Source organism: Bubalus kerabau, chromosome 11, assembly GCF_029407905.1.
Source record: "Bubalus kerabau isolate K-KA32 ecotype Philippines breed swamp buffalo chromosome 11, PCC_UOA_SB_1v2, whole genome shotgun sequence".
NCBI lineage: Eukaryota > Metazoa > Chordata > Mammalia > Artiodactyla > Bovidae > Bubalus > Bubalus kerabau.
In genome coordinates, this window is record NC_073634.1 from 51184246 (window position 1) to 51202073 (window position 17828).

At 39.7% G+C, this 17828-nt stretch overlaps 1 protein-coding gene across 3 annotated transcripts in view; it reads right to left on the reverse strand.

The window, feature by feature from the left end:
- Positions 1 to 17828, reverse strand: part of KDM3A (lysine demethylase 3A) — a 56340-nt gene that overhangs the window by 22617 nt on the left and 15895 nt on the right. Inside the window, exons 7-13 of one of the 3 annotated variants that reach the window (XM_055540296.1) lie at positions 17570 to 17642; positions 17379 to 17467; positions 10914 to 10964; positions 10572 to 10735; positions 8123 to 8640; positions 4247 to 4451; positions 1245 to 1459 (exon numbers count right to left, since the gene is read on the reverse strand). In XM_055540296.1, the coding sequence (XP_055396271.1) occupies positions 1245 to 1459; positions 4247 to 4451; positions 8123 to 8640; positions 10572 to 10735; positions 10914 to 10964; positions 17379 to 17467; positions 17570 to 17642 (1315 nt within the window). Of the gene's footprint in view, positions 1 to 1244; positions 1460 to 4246; positions 4452 to 8122; positions 8641 to 10571; positions 10736 to 10913; positions 10965 to 13502; positions 13556 to 17378; positions 17468 to 17569; positions 17643 to 17828 lie in introns of those variants that run through there. The other 2 variants (XM_055540298.1, XM_055540297.1) reach the window with 2 other exon arrangements.

The following is a 17828-nucleotide window of genomic DNA, read 5'->3' on the forward strand; positions in this document are numbered from 1 at the left end:
TTCAATGATTGTCATTGAAAAGACAGAATAAATGTGTGAAGGCTGGGACCTGCTTCCTAGCCTCAGGAGCAGAGGGTACCATCTCACCCCCCTCTAGGAAAACCTTGTGGTAGCATCCTTCAGGATCACTCACAGAGAGTTCCTCTCTCCAACTGACCAGCTTGTCACAGAGGAAATGAAGAGGAACAGGACAATCAAGAAGGAAAGGCTAATCACATATACATCTTTAAGGACCAAGTTTCTTAATTATGCTCTTAAAAAGACAACTGTGGTTTTTTTGGAATGGAAAAATAAAAATCCACATTTTCCAGACAACTTAACAATAGCCCTGCTGATTCAGGAAGCTACTAATATATTTCAAAGAAGTGTTTTTACTTTCCAATCACTCATATACCACCTGTAGATCAGTTACTTAAGAATTCTTTAAATCTTCTTTTACTTAAAAGTATGTAAGAAGAAAACTTTCGTATCTTTACTGAAAATGAAACACCAGAGTCACTTGTCCTAAATGTAAGATCACAGGAGATTCTTGACTTATCAGGGTCTCTATCGCCCAATAGAACAGAGTGATTCTAAAGCTGCTTTTCAATTCAGTAGGACTTCAGCCACCTGTGGAGTTTACAATGCCACTCCCCACCTAGTGCTGAACTTCCACTCCTGGGAATGCCCCAGTTTCCATTCCCTGAACTCTGAGATACAAGAATAATCAAACTTATCTAATATATTATTTTGGTGCTTAAACTAGCTTCAGTTAGTTCCTGGAACCAATGATAAAAATTCTTAACACTGGTATGTACAGATGCTTATATTGAAACATATATGGTTATACAAAGTCTGAAAAGATACCTACTAGAGCAATGAAAAGGCTTCACTTTTTACTTTGAACCATTTGTGGAAGACACAATGATGGAAGAAAGTGTGAGACTGTCTCACCCCTTTAGGTGAGCCCATACTGTTGGTAACGCTGTGCAAATTCCACCACCATCTCTCTTTAGCTTTCTTAACAAAAAAGGAGTTCCACTCCTTTAGTAAACAACCTAAACAACCTCCAAAGAGAGGTAACTGACTCTAATTACATCAACAGGCAGAATCTGTCACAAGGAAAAAAATGCAACCTCAGTATACCAAAGTCGTCTCAACTTCTAGGTGAAAATGAAACCCACACATTATTTGGACTTAGGTGTCATTTAGGAATGAAAGTCAAGTTGGACTCAAAAATCCTATCCCCTAAGAGGTGCTCTTACTGTGTGGCTCAATAGTTGACATAGCTTCCTTTTCAGAAATCACCATTTGACAGAAGTGGTCTCCAATGTTGGCCAGGATATACTTTGCTGTGTCCAAATCAGTCCCCACAACATTTCTGGTTAAAGGCAACCACAAGCCAATTGCTTCACTGTCATACTTGTTTGGTGTTAAGAAGCCTTCTACCCGCAATACACCATGTTTGTTGAACTGTAACCTAGAAGAAATGAAAGGAAGAAAGAAAAAAAAAAAAGCATGTTACATATATAAAATATTGATTTACACCTTGCTGTTACTATTTAAATATTTAAATCAATCCCATTTCCTTCCCAGCTTTCTATAATCTCCATGGCTAGTTACAGCCAATTTGCTATGTGGCAGCATCAGTATAAAGATTTTCCCTCAAAAAGACAAGAAGGACTGGAGGGGAGAGGAGGTGTGCTTTACACTCCAACCAGTTATCTAATCCTGTCACCTCCAGGCACAGCTACTGAACCTGCCTGATGCGGATGGAAGTTTAGCAAGAACAATCACAAGATGTCACAGAAGTAAACTGACAACAAACAGAAGGTGATAAATAACCTGATCAGATCTGAATATAACTACTGTTAAAAGATTAACGCTCAGCAGAGGAAGGCTAACCCTAGATATCACTGAAGCCAAAACCACATGAATTCATGAGGTATTCAGAATCCTTAGGAATTTTAGCTGTAAATTACCATGCAAGTTTCTAGAATAAGAGGCAGTGTTATGATGGGGCTTGGTACCTAGGAAGGTGGGGCCAAAAGCTGAGTATTATCTCAACATTCCCTTTCTAATACATCTTTGACATCTATCATGTTTTTTCCTAGGTTGTGCAGTAGTCTGGGATTTATTAAGAAGACTTCAGGTTAAGAGACAGTAATTAAGCTTGGCCTTGCAAGAACAGGTAGATATTATGTAACAGACGGCATGTCAAGGAAACACTATTTCATATAAAGGCAAGAAAAATGCAGGGACTGCAATTTCTTTGCTAGTCATTGGGCAGTTGCCAAAATTTTTTGAGCCCATGAGATGCACGAAATTGTGCCTTAGGAAAATCATTTGTCCAGAACTGGAAGCACATGGGGAATAGCATTAACAGATGCAAATGTATTTCTAGGACCCCACAGTTTTTAACTGACATTCCAAATGAGAGCTAGTCGTAATTCTAAAAAATAAATTTGGAAGACATTTCAAATGGGGAGGAGACGGTAAACAGGATATGGCAACTGAACTTCACCGTGACCCTCCCCTCCCCTATTTCATCTGCAGAACATAATGGGAAACAAACCTGATGGTACTTATGACAGTATCGATCATCACTGTAAACGTCAGGGGGAAAACGCTCTATTTTTAAAATTATAACATTCTTTTTACCAAAGAAGTGAGTTTGTTCCACACTGGCTTCTCTTAACACTTATCACAGTTCTAATGCTACACACACTTTACTGTGGTGCTTTTGCAATTTACTCAGGAATGAATAGGACAAACTACCTACCATCTAAAATAACTCTTGTTCATTAAATAACCTTCGATCTGAAAGTTACTAGCACAGACAAAATGATCTAAAATGCTTGTGCATTTAATTCAGTTCATCAGCAATCTTGAATCTTGATAAAACTAAATGGGGAGAGATAGGAAGAAATTAAAGGCAACACTTCTGTTTATGATTAGAGTTAGTTGAGCCTGAAATTCTACCTAGATTTCTGAGAAAATGTATCATATCTAAAAGCTCATCTATACCCAGAACAACACTGCTCATTTATATATCAAAAAGACCAGAAGGCTACCTTTCTCTTCACTCAGGATGGAAGAATTTGAAGAAAATTAAATTTGACTTTAAAATAAAAAAAGCAATGCAAAAATGAAAGCTTTTGCCTATAAAAGTAGAAAGAATTTTTTTTAAAGATACACCTCCTTCCTGCTTGCATAGAGACAGGAATGCTCAAAAGCTGCCAGGGGGCATGGATGCAGGCACAATATTCCTCCAGGGCAATGTAGCAGAATTCATGTATCAAAGCCTTAAAACACACACCTTCTGACCCAGTAAGGACACTTCCAGTCTCATCCAAAGTAAATAATCAGAGAGATGGACAACAGATGATCATCTCTGTATTTAGTGGCAAAAAATATGCAATAATCTGAATACCAACAAGGGAATAGGTTAAGTCCATTTTCAAACATCATTATTATGGGTTCTTTCATAGTTATTCAAAAGTATTTGATGAAAAAAGTTAGTATGATCGGATTTCCCTGGTGGCACAGCAGATAAGAACCTGCCTGCCAATGCAAGGAATGCAGGTGTGATCTCTCATCTGGGAAGATTCCAGGTGCCTCGGAACAACTAAAGTCCATGAGTCACAACTGCTGAGCCCACTTGCTGCAACTACTGAGTCTTAAGCCTTAGAGCCTGTGCTCTGCAACAAGAGGCCAGCGCAATGAGAAGCCCATGCACCACAACAAAGAGTAGCTCCTGCTCGCTGTGACTAGAGAAAGCCTGCATGCAGCAACAAAGACCTAGTAGAACCAAAAATAAAAATAAATAATTTTTTTAAAAAGTCAACATGATCAAGTGGTTCCTATTACGTACTGGGAAAGTACATATTGGGGAAAGTAAGATTCAAAGTATTTATACAACAAGTAGGTATGCTTGAATATATTCTATAACCACATAAACACTAAGATGCGCTGAAAAGTTAACAGTAGTCATTTGTGTGGTGGTTTTTTAGAACCTTCAGAATTTTTCTGTATTTGTTATTTCTAAAATCAGAAGTTTGTATTTTCAAGCTTCTTGCTTTAAAAAAAAACTGAAAAGGAGTATGAGTAGGAAATACCATGTAATAAGATCGAGACTCCTAAATCCACAGATCAGAAGTATCATCTCTAACTTTTCCCAGTTTTTGACTTAACTGTTGATAGAAGAGGAAGGAGAAAAGCACATTAAAGGGCTCAGAGTACCTCAGGCTTCCCCCACAGGCCTCACCTCCTGAAGTGAAAGAAGCGGCAGAACACAGGCGAATCTTTCTGCTGCTCCTTGTCCTTGCGCAGGCTGTCCAGGCGGCACTCACGGCACTTGGGCAGCTGTGCCACGATGTTCACGCAGGAGTCATCCTGGACAAAGGCCTCGCCACTCTGCTGCAGCTTCTTGAGTTTGGCTGGGTCTGTCAAGACTGACTTCCGAGATGGGGCTAGAAAAAAAAATGAAGGAAATGGCATGTCAGATTTTTTAAAAAATCACATCAATCTTTGACTGAATACTCAAAAGGTCAGATTTCCCAAAGGGAGAACTCATCGTCTCAATTACTGGTTCAACTGTAATTTCCGAAAATGGCTGAAGACAACTATCAGAACAATTGGAAGTTTTATTCTCTTTAAAATGCTTCTCATTTGGCGAATCCATTTGGCAACATAAAACCCCAGACTCACAATTCCAAGGTAATGCATACTTGTATTCACAACCCTAGATAAGATAAACGTTTTGGGGCTTTATCTGGTAGTTCAGTGGTTAGGAATCCACCTTCCAATGCAAGGGATGCAGGTTCGATCCCTGCTTGGGGAACTAAAAGTCCCACATGCCCCAGGGCAATGATGTGGTGCGCTGCAAACTACAGAGTCCACACACTCTGGAGCCCATGTGTGACAACTAAGACCCAAGGAAACCAAAAATAAATAAAAATATGTAAATAATTTAAAAAAAAAAACCCAAAACAGATAAACATTGCAGGCAGACTTCTCCAAAGCAGACTAACTCAAACTCACTGCAAACTTAACAGTACACAGGGATAGGTTTATCTAAATAGAGGACCACGTGGAAATCAATTCTGTCAGTTTTTACACTCAAAAAAGACTGGCTTAAGATGTGCTTTCTAAAGCATTCTGCAAAGCTAACCATTCCAAATATAACAAAACCCAAATAACATAGCCCCGCCCCCCAGTCTATAAGTTATTTCCTAAGTGCTTCCAAGAGCACTGACCCCTGCCCCTCAAACAATCTTAAATTTCCTTCACACATACTTTCCATTCAAGATTAAGAGCCTTGGCTAAAGACAGAATTTCGATTCTAAGTAAATGCATGTTTAAGTTTCAACTTAGAAGCTGGGAAACTTGAATGGAAATGTAACATAGTTTCTAAAGGGAGAAAAAAGTAGAGACCTAATTTTAAAGAGCAACACTCTGTTAGCGGAAATAACACAGAAGGGAATCTATTTCTAAGTCAAGAGCCTTTGGGCACGCAGTGAGCCCTCTGCATCTGTGGGTTCAACCAACAATGGATTGAAAATACTAGACAGGGACTTCCCTGGTGGTCCAGTGGTTAAAACTCTGCATTTTCAATGCAGGGAGCATGGGTCCAATCTACAACCAAAAATTTTTTTAAAAAATGAAAAGAAAACACTACACAATCTGTGGCTGGTTGCATCTGCAAATGCAGAACCCCAGTGTCAGAGGGGGGGAAGGGTGACAGTAGGGGACTTGTGTATTTGCAGATTTTTGGTATCTGTAGGAATCCTGGAACCAATCCCTCTTGGATACTGAAGAACAACTGTATTTCATACAAAACCAACAGAAAAGACCTTACCTTGGGGTCCAAGGGAGCTGGGAAAAGGAAAGTAGATTCTTAAGCAAACAAAAAAACCCACAACTTTGGGAGAACCAGTTGAGAGATGGGTGGGAGACGCTGGTAAGAGGTCTTGAAGGAAACTAGAAGAAAGACCTCAAACCAAAGGTGGCTTTAAATAAAATAAGCATCTTTAATAAATCACCTTTGATGTGTCCTGATGTTCTCTCTCTTTTAAAGCAGGACTAGAGTACACCTTAAAACGCTAAATGGATGCCATCAGGCCTCAACTCCTTAAACACTGTTATTCAGTGAAAGAGAAGGTAAAGTAAGGTAAAGTCAGAAAAGAGAGAAAATAATCAGTAGTTTAAAATTCCATCCTGATACTGAAAACACATCACCCTTTGAATGGGACCAGATTTTCCAAAGCTGAGTCCAGAGATTATCTTAACAACTGTCTTGCCTGGGCTTAAAAGAGGAAATATCTAGAAATAAGCAAGTTGAATTATCTAAAGCTAGCTCTGTATTGAGGAGTGCAGCAGTTGATCTCTCATCAATGATTCTCTTAACTCAGAACCAAAAGCAATACTGACTTCTGAGAAGCCATGCATCTACCAAATAGAAAAAAGGGTAGCTGTTCAACTCCAGCTTGTTTTTGTTTTCGAACCCCTAAGTAAGGTCACACAGTGGAGAAGCAGTGTCCAGTGGAGTCTTTCCAAATCCACAAGCAATACTGGTGGAAACAGTAGAGATCTCGGTAGGTTTCTAATCACACTGCCATACCCCTCAGCCAGAAGTCCCAGTAGACAGCACACAGCAGGATGTGACAAGGCCTCTCATTTCCCTCAAAATCATTTTAGTTGGAACAGAGTTGCACAATATATTAAGTAAGACAAAGGTGGACTCTGAAACTCACTTCTATATCTATAATGTGTTTACTGGTCTAGAACTTTTACTGCTTCTTCACATAATATGAAAATACTTTGCCTTAAAAACTAGCTGAATGTGAAGGCTGGTGACTCAAAAAGAATAAAGAAATAGAACAGGGACATGGTCATGAATATTCACTTTCTTGGGGAGTTATATAACTTCTGAGGAACAGTATAATCTTATGCAATTAATTTTATGCAAATTACCAGCTATATCAACTTAAACCTCAAGAATGAAGAAGCTGGGTTAGAAGAATTACTCAGCAAAGAAAGTTCTTTTCCAACTCCTCCAACTCTACTTCAGGAAGACCCCCAAGTCAAATCCACCCATCCTACCCTCTAGTTTCAGAGCCCTGCAGGAAGAGCTAGAGTGTGGGATTATCCATTTGTTACTTATCCAAATGAACAGCATTTTTATTAACTGTTTTTCAAGTTTTTTTATACCCAGTTGACATCTATCAAATCTATTTTTAAACTGAACCTTTTGACATACTGGAACCATTTAGCTCTGTTAATTCTAATAAGAGAGCTTCTAATAACTCCCATCACTGAAATGCATCCTCAACTTATAAGTATCGTGAAATACAATGTACCATTTTCTCTATATGAAGAGCACTGAGTTCTAAATTGTGCATGCAAAGGGACTTCCCTGGCACTCCAGTGGTTGGGACTCTGCTTCCACTGCAAGGGGTATGGGTTCAATCCCTTGTTGGGGAACTAAGATCCCACATGCTATGTGGTGTGGCCAAAAAATTTAAAAACAAACAAAAATCACGGGTGAAGCAGGACCTTCCCTTAAGCAAAGAGGGGATTCCTAAGTTAGCACTGTCCGCTAAATTCTTTAACTAAAAATCTCTTTGCTAGAGGTGGTGATGTAATTCCCTTTTTAAAAAAATTTCAAGTCTGAACTATCCCTGTGTGAGCATAAAACTTTAATCACTTCCTTCTCTCCAACATAGATGTTACAGAAAAATCAGTTATAGGATGACAATAAAGCAAGCAGATCACTTTAGATTTTTTTTTCAAAATTTTCTTACAACCAAAAACTGGGACCCACCTAAGTCATATGGTAAATGCATATATGGGTATCCTTGCAGCCTTTAAAACGCTGACAGACATCTACAACTAACGCACTGGGTAAAACTGTTGGTACGAACCCATGTGTCTCACAGCTCATCTGTGTTTCCATATACATAGAACCAATTCCACCAAAATATGAACAGTAATCACTTCTCAGATTTAGGGGTTTTACTTTCTTCTTTGAACTTTTTCTACTGTCATTTTCCTATTATTTTCTCATAAGGTAAGAAGAAGATAATGTATGTACTGACAACCATCTTACTTTCTACCAATAAACATATGCAGAAACACTCACCATTCTGGAATTTATTGTTGCTTCTTGTACAGCAGCTTTCAGGATCTACTTTTGCTGAAGACGCCTTTATATTCTGTGACTGGCAGCCTAAAGTTGAAGGTTCTCCCCTTTTTTCTATGCAACTATTAGGACTGTTACTATTGACAGCTGCTTTTTCTTCTGGCTTCTTTGAAAGGACATCAGATGTGGAAGGTGCATGTTCGAAATGCTTCTGCAGTTCAGGAGTGTTGGTGATTTCCAATTCTGCCACAGAAGCTGCCTTTATTGGTATGCACTCCTTAGGAGGATCAGTCGATGATGGAGGAAGAGATTCCACACTGCTTTCCTCGTCAGTGCTGGTCTTCAGCTGGGAACAGCCTCCCTTTGGTTCACTCAGGGTTTTTAAGTCTCCAGTTCCAATCTGAGAGGACTTTGAAGAGAGCACATCTACTTTGCAGGCAACATCTGGTTTTGTTCTCAGTATTTCAGGCTTTGTATTTAGACAGGAAGAAAGTTCTGGTAAAATCTGTTTATGACATCTGAAAAAGATTAATATGGAAAACTAGCATCTAGGCCTCTTTCATCTCTTCCCTACCTTCCAAAAATAATTGCTTGCTTTCCTAAAGTAGACAGTATGAAAGAGAAAATAAAACTGCTTATATCAGAGAATTCAGGATAGATTTCTGTGGGTTGGAGATAAAAGTAATCAGTCAATGGCTAGGCAAAAATATCTTAAGACATTAAGAAAAACACAACCCTAAATTCTATCTGCATGTTCTCATAGTTAACTACTTCATGTTAGTTCTATTTCTCATAGCAAAATGAACCTTAGCTTTCCCTCAAAACAGAATATCACATGAAACCAAAATCACCAGTAGCATAAAACTCTGTCTATGAACATGTTACCAGCCTAGCACTGGACAATCTCATGCTTGTTTGGTCAGTGATCAGGACCCAAAGCAAACAGAAGAGCCAGCTGATGGCGTGCTTGTTCACAGAACCATCTGGTACCCTCTCCACCCCTAATAGGGGTTTATCCTTCAAGAAGTTTTGTTTCTCTGAAATTCGTCATAAAGTTCTTTCCTCATCAGAATGCAAAGTCCTTTTTCCCTCTTACACTAGTTTTCCTGCTTCTACCAAAGGATCTCATCCTGGAGAAGTTCTCATTGATGCACTCATGTTGTTGAGTTGCTCAGTCGTGTCTGATTCTTTGTGACCCCAAAAAACTGTAGCCCACCAGACTCCTCTGTCCATGGGATTCTCCAGGCAGGAATACTGGAGTGGGTTGCCATTCCCTTCTCCAGGGATTCTTCCCAACCCAGAGATCAAACCCAAGACTCCTGTATCGGCAGGCAGATTCTTTACCATTGAGCCACCTGGGAAGCACTCATACTAGATATCTTTGCTTGGGTACCACCAAACTTCTTACTGTTACCTCTTTCTACTCTGAATAAACAACCGCCCCCCACCCTGCCCTCTCTCTGACTGTTCCATGGTCATCCTCTAAGCTCCCTCCCTGGCAGCCTGCTGTCCTCCCCCATGAACTGGTGTGCTCATGCACTCTCCCATTTACTACAGTGGTCTTCCAAGCCTACCTTTCTGCACCAGTTTCTGAGCCCTATCTTAGGTCTTTACAACTGCTTACACAGGCCACCATCCCTCCTAAAAAAGATCCTTCTCTTAAAACTCATCTCTCCATTAATCTTGTGGCCACTTTAAATTTCTGATTAGATTTTACATTTCTTATTCCACTCTCTTCTGTAAATAAGTAACTGTAAGTCATAACTACTGCTTCCTTGATTTTGTCTTACTATTTTCTCTACTGCTCTCAGCTATAGTTGAGGTCCAGGCTGATGAAGCTCATTCACTGGAACCCTGTGTCCCTCTACCCCACACTCCCATGGATCTCAGTCTTCCACATACAACCAACTGGCTCCCCTTTCCTTGAAAGTGGACATCTATTCTCCAGCTGTTTGTAATATTTCAGTAGACCATTCTCTCTACTATACAAAGTCAAGAAAGCTCCTCTTTCCTCACACCCCCTTTTCTTTTCTGTGACCTGTTTTATGTAGGTCTGTATACCAACTACACGTATCACCTCTGAAGGCATATGACCAATTGCAAACTAACCTCCCCTGACAACCTGAGATACACTGAATGGCAGGTTGTTACATCAAATTTTCACTGCACTAACACTCTCTCTCTAAACACTGAATGTAGGGTCAATCTTGCCACCTGAGCAATGTCAGCTCAGACAGAAAGAACCATGGCTAAAATAACCTTTCTGTATTATGATTAAACATCAGTACGGGCTTCCCTGGTGGTACTAGTGGTAAAAGAATCTGCCCGCCAATGCAGCAGATGTAAGAGATGCAGGTTCGATCCCTGGGTTGAGAAGATTCCTTGGAGGAGGAAATGGCAATCCATTCCAGTGGGTTGCAAGATTAAACATCTTTAACTTCTGACTCACCCCTGAGGGATTTTTGCTCCGAGGTTCGGTGGAGAGTTGGCGGCCTGGGGAGTGCTCTGCTGTCTCGGGTCCTTACTTGGCGGAGTAGCTGCAGTACAGCCAAGCAGTATCTCCTTAAAAACTGTTGTGGGAACAGACTGTACAGGACACACACTGGGAGAGGCCTAAAAGATATCAAAGCAAGCAGATATTAACAGGGAAGCCCCTAGTGCACAATTACAAAATGCTTGCAAGATTCAAATTTATTTGCTTGGTTTAGTAGTCAACAAGCACAATACCACCACCAAATAAAAAGAAAAGAACAGGAGAACAATGAATAAATCACAAATTAAGGACTTATACCTGAGGGCTATCAAATAAGTCACTCCAGCTTTTCACAAAACTTGAGTCTTCCTAGAAAAGACCACAAGTTGATCTTTTACAGACCTTTGAATACCAGGAAAACACAGCCCTGTGGCAATTACTTGACTAGTGCAAGGCACAGAAGTGAGCTTTTTATTGACTGTCTTCAAATGGTGGCAGCTTCACATGCATTCAGTTCAGCGTTACTGAGTGCCCACCACGCACTTACTGAGAGGACTGGCAGGAGACCAGACCACATAGGGCTCTTGCAGGCAGTGGAGCCTACTTGGTACCACATAAGCCTTTACAATGCAATAAAGGTTGAGGACATGGTTCTTGCTTGTAAGTGGCTCATCAAGTCACAAAGGTCATCCCAAGCTGCAAAAAATATCAAGTCATGACAGGCCTGTGGGACAAAGTTAAGACACTTGTCCCCTTCCCTTTTTGTGTACTTTTACCTTTACAAAAATATGAGTGACAGACCAACTTCTTCCCAGTTTATACTATCCAAAAAAGTAAAACTTCCCATCATGGAAAGAGAAGGAAGAAATTAAACTCAACTTCAGACAACTGAACATTCTATGGCTAAACCAGGTGAAATCCACAGACCATTTTCACCAGCCTCTTCACATGTGTGTAAATTTAAAGTCACTTGTCCTTTTCATTCATTATCTCTTTTAATGACCTTTACATTCACTTTACCACCAGATCTAAACCTGTAGAATCTTTTAAGTGTCTTCATCTTCTAGTTACTAACTCCTAAAATATGATGTAGAACTTCTCTTAGTAAGAGCTTTTAAAACCAGTTTTTAAACCTCACAATTCTGAATGTAAACCATGTAGCCTACATGTGAATCTTCTTTGCAGACATTTACTTTGATGGCCTTGAAAATACTGTCTATGTTAAATAAAAACATCTGAAAAATAAGAATTTACTTAATCAACATTAAAGTTCTGGCACAGCTTTCCACTATTTCACGGTGCCAAGTTATTTGATCATGTATTACACTATGTGAGCTCAGTTTTGGTTAAATATTAGCTTAGTGTTTCCCAGAAGTATCTTTGTGGGGAGGCTTTGGCTAGTCTAAGGACATCCCTGGGATAGCCAAACTTTCCCTCTGTGGGCTTCAGTTTCCTCATTTTTAAAATGAATTAAGGAAATAAGATATTTTTATTTTGTTACGATATCCACTGAACTGCTCGAGCCAGAAAACCCTCCATCTCATTTCCCGTATCAATCAGCCAGAAAATGCTGCTTCTATTTCCAAAATGTTTGTGGAATCTATCAACTTCTTTCCAGGCCACCCCTACCACCATCTTTCCCCTGGACTATCATATGTATACTAACTGGCCTGACCTCCTTCCATTTTTGCCTGAACTTTTTGCCTCTTCTCTGAAGTTAAAATTCTACCACAGAGCAATCTTTATAAATCAGTCACTCCACTGCCGACTAGAATTCTACACGGTCTGGTCTTCGCCAACCCCCTCGCCTCATATCACTCCATTTGTTAAAGGTGCTCCAACTAAACTGGTTTTCTTTCTGGTCTCCAAATGTTCTAAGCTCTTTCTTGCCTGCATCTTTGTACTTGCTATTCTCCTCTGGGTCTGGACATTTTCATGTGGCTGGTCCCATCCTTCAGCCTCAAATCTGCTCAACTGTCACCTCAGAATCTCTAATCACGCTTTCCAAAGCAGTGTCCCAAAGCATAACTGCCTTACACTTTATATTACCATGTTTCTATCTTCCATTGTACCAACACACTGTGCAAATACCTTAAGTTACTGTTTTATTGTCAGTCTCTTCACAATGAAACATAAGCTTCTATGGACAGAGACCCTGCTCTTACATCACTGTTAAATCTTTTAAAGCCAGGCACAGAGCAGATGCTCAATAAATAAGACCGGTGGAGTGCATGAACAGATAAATGCTCTTAGCACTTCTTATTTGAAAATGGTAATAGCTACAACTGTATTCTGAGTTAACTAAAGAGCCAAGCAGTAATGCTCACAAATGTCTAGCACATATTAAATGCTCAGTTAAGTATTAACTGGAAATAGGGTTGGCCAACCAGATGGAAGGAAGGAGGACTCTCTTCTTTTTACAATGGTGCCTCACCATACCAGGCAAAAGTTCTGGAGAGGAACGGCAACAACAGCACAGTGGCCAAGAGTGCTGGGTTTTGGTGTTAGACCCTGGTTGGAATCCAGTCTCTGACACTTGCTAGCACATTATTTAAGCTCTCTGAGCTTCGGCTTCCTCAGTCGTAATGAGGAGTAATAAAGGAGAGCAACGAGAAAAAAGGTGAGTAATGAAGCATATTGTATACGGCAGTGCTTCACCACAGTACCTGGCACATTGATTAGCTATCTCAAAGCAGAAACACATCATGCAAAACTCCTCGGTTCAGCCACCATGTGTTAGAATGATCATGACCTGGATCATTTCCTTTAAGAGACTGAAGTAAGTAGATCACTCTATAACTCTCCTAAGGTTTAACTTAACAGGCATAGCACTCTGATTCCAAACCCGTCTCCATGTGCACACCGCTGCACTGGCCTGACTTGGCAAGGGTCAAAGTTTCTTCTTACCTGAAGAGTTTTCCCTGAAGGTCTTCTATACCAGTCATGGCAATAGTTCCTCCCTGCCAGCAGACGGAGATAATATAATTGAGTGTATAATGATATTCCAAAAAGGATACTGCTGGCTCATACTACTCAGCAGACTGTCTCAATTAACCAGGCAACATCCTAACTCTGAGGAATAGTCTGCTAGGCAGAGAAGACCTTCAAGGAGCCAGATGCTACTGGCAAACAGGTTCACCTTATCCAGAAGTATTCATCAAGGCAATAAACAGTCTCATCTACCTAATCCTGAACTCCTGTCACCCAAAGACTACCAACTCTGCACACATCCAACGTATCTGCAAAGTGGAGAAACACAGTGAGACATGCACCAAGTGTGTTACTGTACTCACCTTTCACTCACACATTTAAATGAACTCTTTCTCTCCCCACGTCTTTCTTTACCTCTCCATCTCCCTGAAACTTAGGCTAGGCCAGTGTTTCCAAAAAACCTGTCTGATTACAAGGATGACCCATGACAAAGAAGAATATTTACTGATATGGAAAAACATTCATAATATACTGTGAAATCATGAAAGCTACACAAGAGTATGGCTTTTAGTTTTTTTCTTTTAAGCCTCTATGACTATACAGGAAAAAGAAAAACAAACAAAAACAGGAGGAGGATAGATATTCCAAATGTGAATAGTGAGTCTCTGAAAAGTGTGATTATGAGTGATCTTTTCTTTACTATGCTTTTCCAGGTTACCAAAATATTTTTAAATGAGAGTAACTTTTTCAAAAAAAGTAAGAACCTTTATTTTGAAAATAAGTGCAATAGAAAGGAGAATAACTTTTTATAATTAAAAATATAGTAATAATTTCTAAAACATCAATACCCAGGTAAAAATTTACCATCGCCAACTTCCTTTAGAATGAGAAGATAACTAGGATAGGTCTTTCATTTGCTTGTTGAGGCAAGGAATATGGCTTTATTTGGAAAGCCAGCTGACTGAAAAGATGGCAGACTAATGTCTCAAAATAACCATCCTCTAAGATAGGTCTTACGAGCTGAAACAGACATGCTTTTCTACATCAAATTTATTTTCACATTTTAGATGTCAAAGTTAAGGCTCAAATAGGTTGAGAGACTTATCTCCTAGCCAAAGTTCAGGCCTTTTTGAAAATAGATTCTACTGTTCCCAGTAATCAGTTCACACAAACCTACTGAGCTGGATAGGATGCTGACAGACAGCAGAGAGACATGCTCCCTGCCCTTCAAGAGTGGGAGTCAGTAAAAATTGTCATACTGAGTAAAGTAAGTCAGAGAAAGAAGGAAAAATACTGTATGACACCCCTTATACATGAAATCTAAAAAGAAATGATACCAATGAACTTACAAAACAGAGACTCACAGACAGAGAATGAATTTATGGTTGCCTGTACACACTGCTATATTTAAAATGGATAACCAACAAAGACCTACTCTACAGCACATGGAACTCTGCTCAGCGTAATGTGGCAGCCTGGATGGGAGGAGAGTTTGGGGGAGAATGGAGACATGTATATGTATGGCTGAGTCACTCTGCTGTTCACCTGAAACTATTACAACATTGTTAACTGGGTATACCCCAATACAAAACAAAAAGTTTTTTTTTTTAAAGATGCATTTTTAATACATAATATTAAAGCATAAAAGACTAATATTTTATTGATCCATGTATCAGCTTTTAATCTATGAATATGATATGTATTTTCATTAATTTGTGGCTTCGTTCAATACTTTCATGATTGTCTCCATTAAAAAAAAAAAGTGTGAGCCAGGAAGAGAGGATCACTTACATACGTATGTTACTATATTTTACAGGCACTACCTTTGCCTTCAAGGTCATATATTTACTTGCTCAGTTGCCTATCACTTCACTGATAAACTTGACACTTTGAAGAACTGGCACCTTTCCCAACAGGATGTCCCCAATGACCCCAGTCCCACTTGTACCCCAGGTTGATTTCTCCATGATCCATTAGGATGCCGTTTCCTGAGTCATGGTCCCCACCTCAACAGAACATCATGTTGCTCTCCTTTTCATCTCACTGACTGTTTACACTGATGCCTTCTCTATGACAGACAACACTCAAATAACCTCTCCAAACCACCCTTTATTATCTCTATCCAAGACTGCTAACAATTTATCCAGTGCCAAAACCTGACAGGTTACTATTCTACTGTTTCTCTTTCAGCTTCTAATACCCTGGATCACTTGATAATATCCCATGAGCTTACCTCTAAGAGACAGTAATCACTTGCCTGACATCCTCAATTTGCAATCCTTACTACACTATTACAATCTGGTAAATGTTAAGGCAAAATGAAAAGGGAGTAATATTGATTTCCGAAATGACCTCTCCATTCTTTCCTGAATTACCTGAGGTCAAGCCTTCACATATGGAAGAAAGACAGAGGTACTAGATACCTTGGTTTACACAGTTTCTGCTCAAGTATTACAGCTCCTGTGGCCTGTACATAGGCTTAAGCTTCAGGAAAATCGATCATCCTAGCCACCCAGATTTTAGTATTTGTGTGGTATGTGCTTGCTTTGGTTCTAGTTGATGTTGTAGTCCAGTCTGCCCTGATTCAGAATCTCAGATTCATTCAATGACTCTGACCACTCTCATGCCATCTCTCCTTGCCCTCTTCCTCCAGACGCCTAAATTTCCCTCCAAAATGCTGCCAACAATCTCAACTTGGTCAATTTTAAAATTCAAAACTCCAGCCTGGAGCAGAGCATCATAAAGGCATTTTTGACAATTGTAACACAGTAACATATTCATGTAACTTAAGTACATTTGGATACCTAAGTTGTGAGAAAGTTATCTGTACTGTAATAAGACCTAAGGATTCAACTCACTTAAAGAGCCTATAGTTTTTAACCCAGATTTCAAATTTTGACCCTGGTATTTATACTCCCTTAAGAAGTTTATCCCAGTCCTCCATCCCCTTATTAGGCTAGTCTGTCTAGCCCAATCTTTTGGGAATTCTGACTAAAACTTTCTGCACACTGTGATGTTCTAAAGACATGTACTAGTAATTACAAAGCATAATAAAACACAGAATTTGACCTACTCTGGGATATAGGTTAAAACAATGGTAGAGATGTTAGGTGAGGCTTCCCCAAGGAAGCAATATCACATTAGAAAGATACATGAGAGTTACTTAGAATGAAGACAGCATTAGAAGAGAAAGGGGAACAGCAAGTCCTGAGGTTGGAGAGAACATGAGGTACCTGAAGAGCTAAAGAAGACCAGCTTCTCCATAGCATGGAAGAGAGGGAAAAGCTGACAGCCTTAAGTTTCTTGACCCAAATCCTAACTACTTCAGGAGGATAGAAGTAAATCCAGTACTTGAACTCAACAGTGCCACTCATAGAAGCCTGTACTTTTCTCAGCAGAAATTAGAAATGGCAAACCAACTGCTTCCTTCAAAAAGCAAGTATTTTGGTTCACCCAATCATGAATGACCAATCCAGACCTATTATCCAGGTGGGAGTCCTATTTCAACACCAATCTACTCAGAATTCTAAGGTTCCTCCCCTCTTCTCATGGATGCCATTCTTTAGACTTCATACACACAACTCAATTTATCTTTAAAAATATCTCCATGTGGTGGAATTGTCAAACCTACTGAGGATTTTCAGCAAATATCAAAAATAGTGAACCAGAAACTTATATTATCTCCATCTGCTTGAGCATAGAAATTATGGCCAAGATCTGGGACCAGGAGAGAGCAGACACAACAGCACGGATGAGCAGAGAAGACAGCCTTATTACCACTAAACATACTGGCCATGCACTGCAAGAATTCAAGAGAGCTTCATATAAGTGACAGAGAAAAAGCAAGGCTACCTCGGAGCATGATTTTGCCTGTTTGGAAACCAGGTTTCCATTATTCTCTGAAGACTTGCGTTTCACAGCTCCCATTCTTGTAGAATTACCTAAAATGATTAAAAACAGGTAAGTCAGCCTCCCTGTTTCTCTTAAGATGAGAAGGATGAAGGGGAAAGGAGAATAAAAGTTTTAATCAAACAGTATCTTACCACATGTCACGAAGTTATCATGTACAACTTCAACATGAATCAGTGATGGATCCACAATTTTCAGTGCTGGAATCTTAAGAACAAACAAAACAAAGATACCAGGAAATTTAAAAAATGCTCAGGAATATACCAGAAATTACCTCTACCACTCAGTCGTGTCCCGACTCTTTGCGACCCCATGGACCACAGCCCGCCAGGCTCCTCTGTCCATGGGATTCTCCAAGCAAGAATACTGGAGTAGGTTGCCAACCCCTTCTCC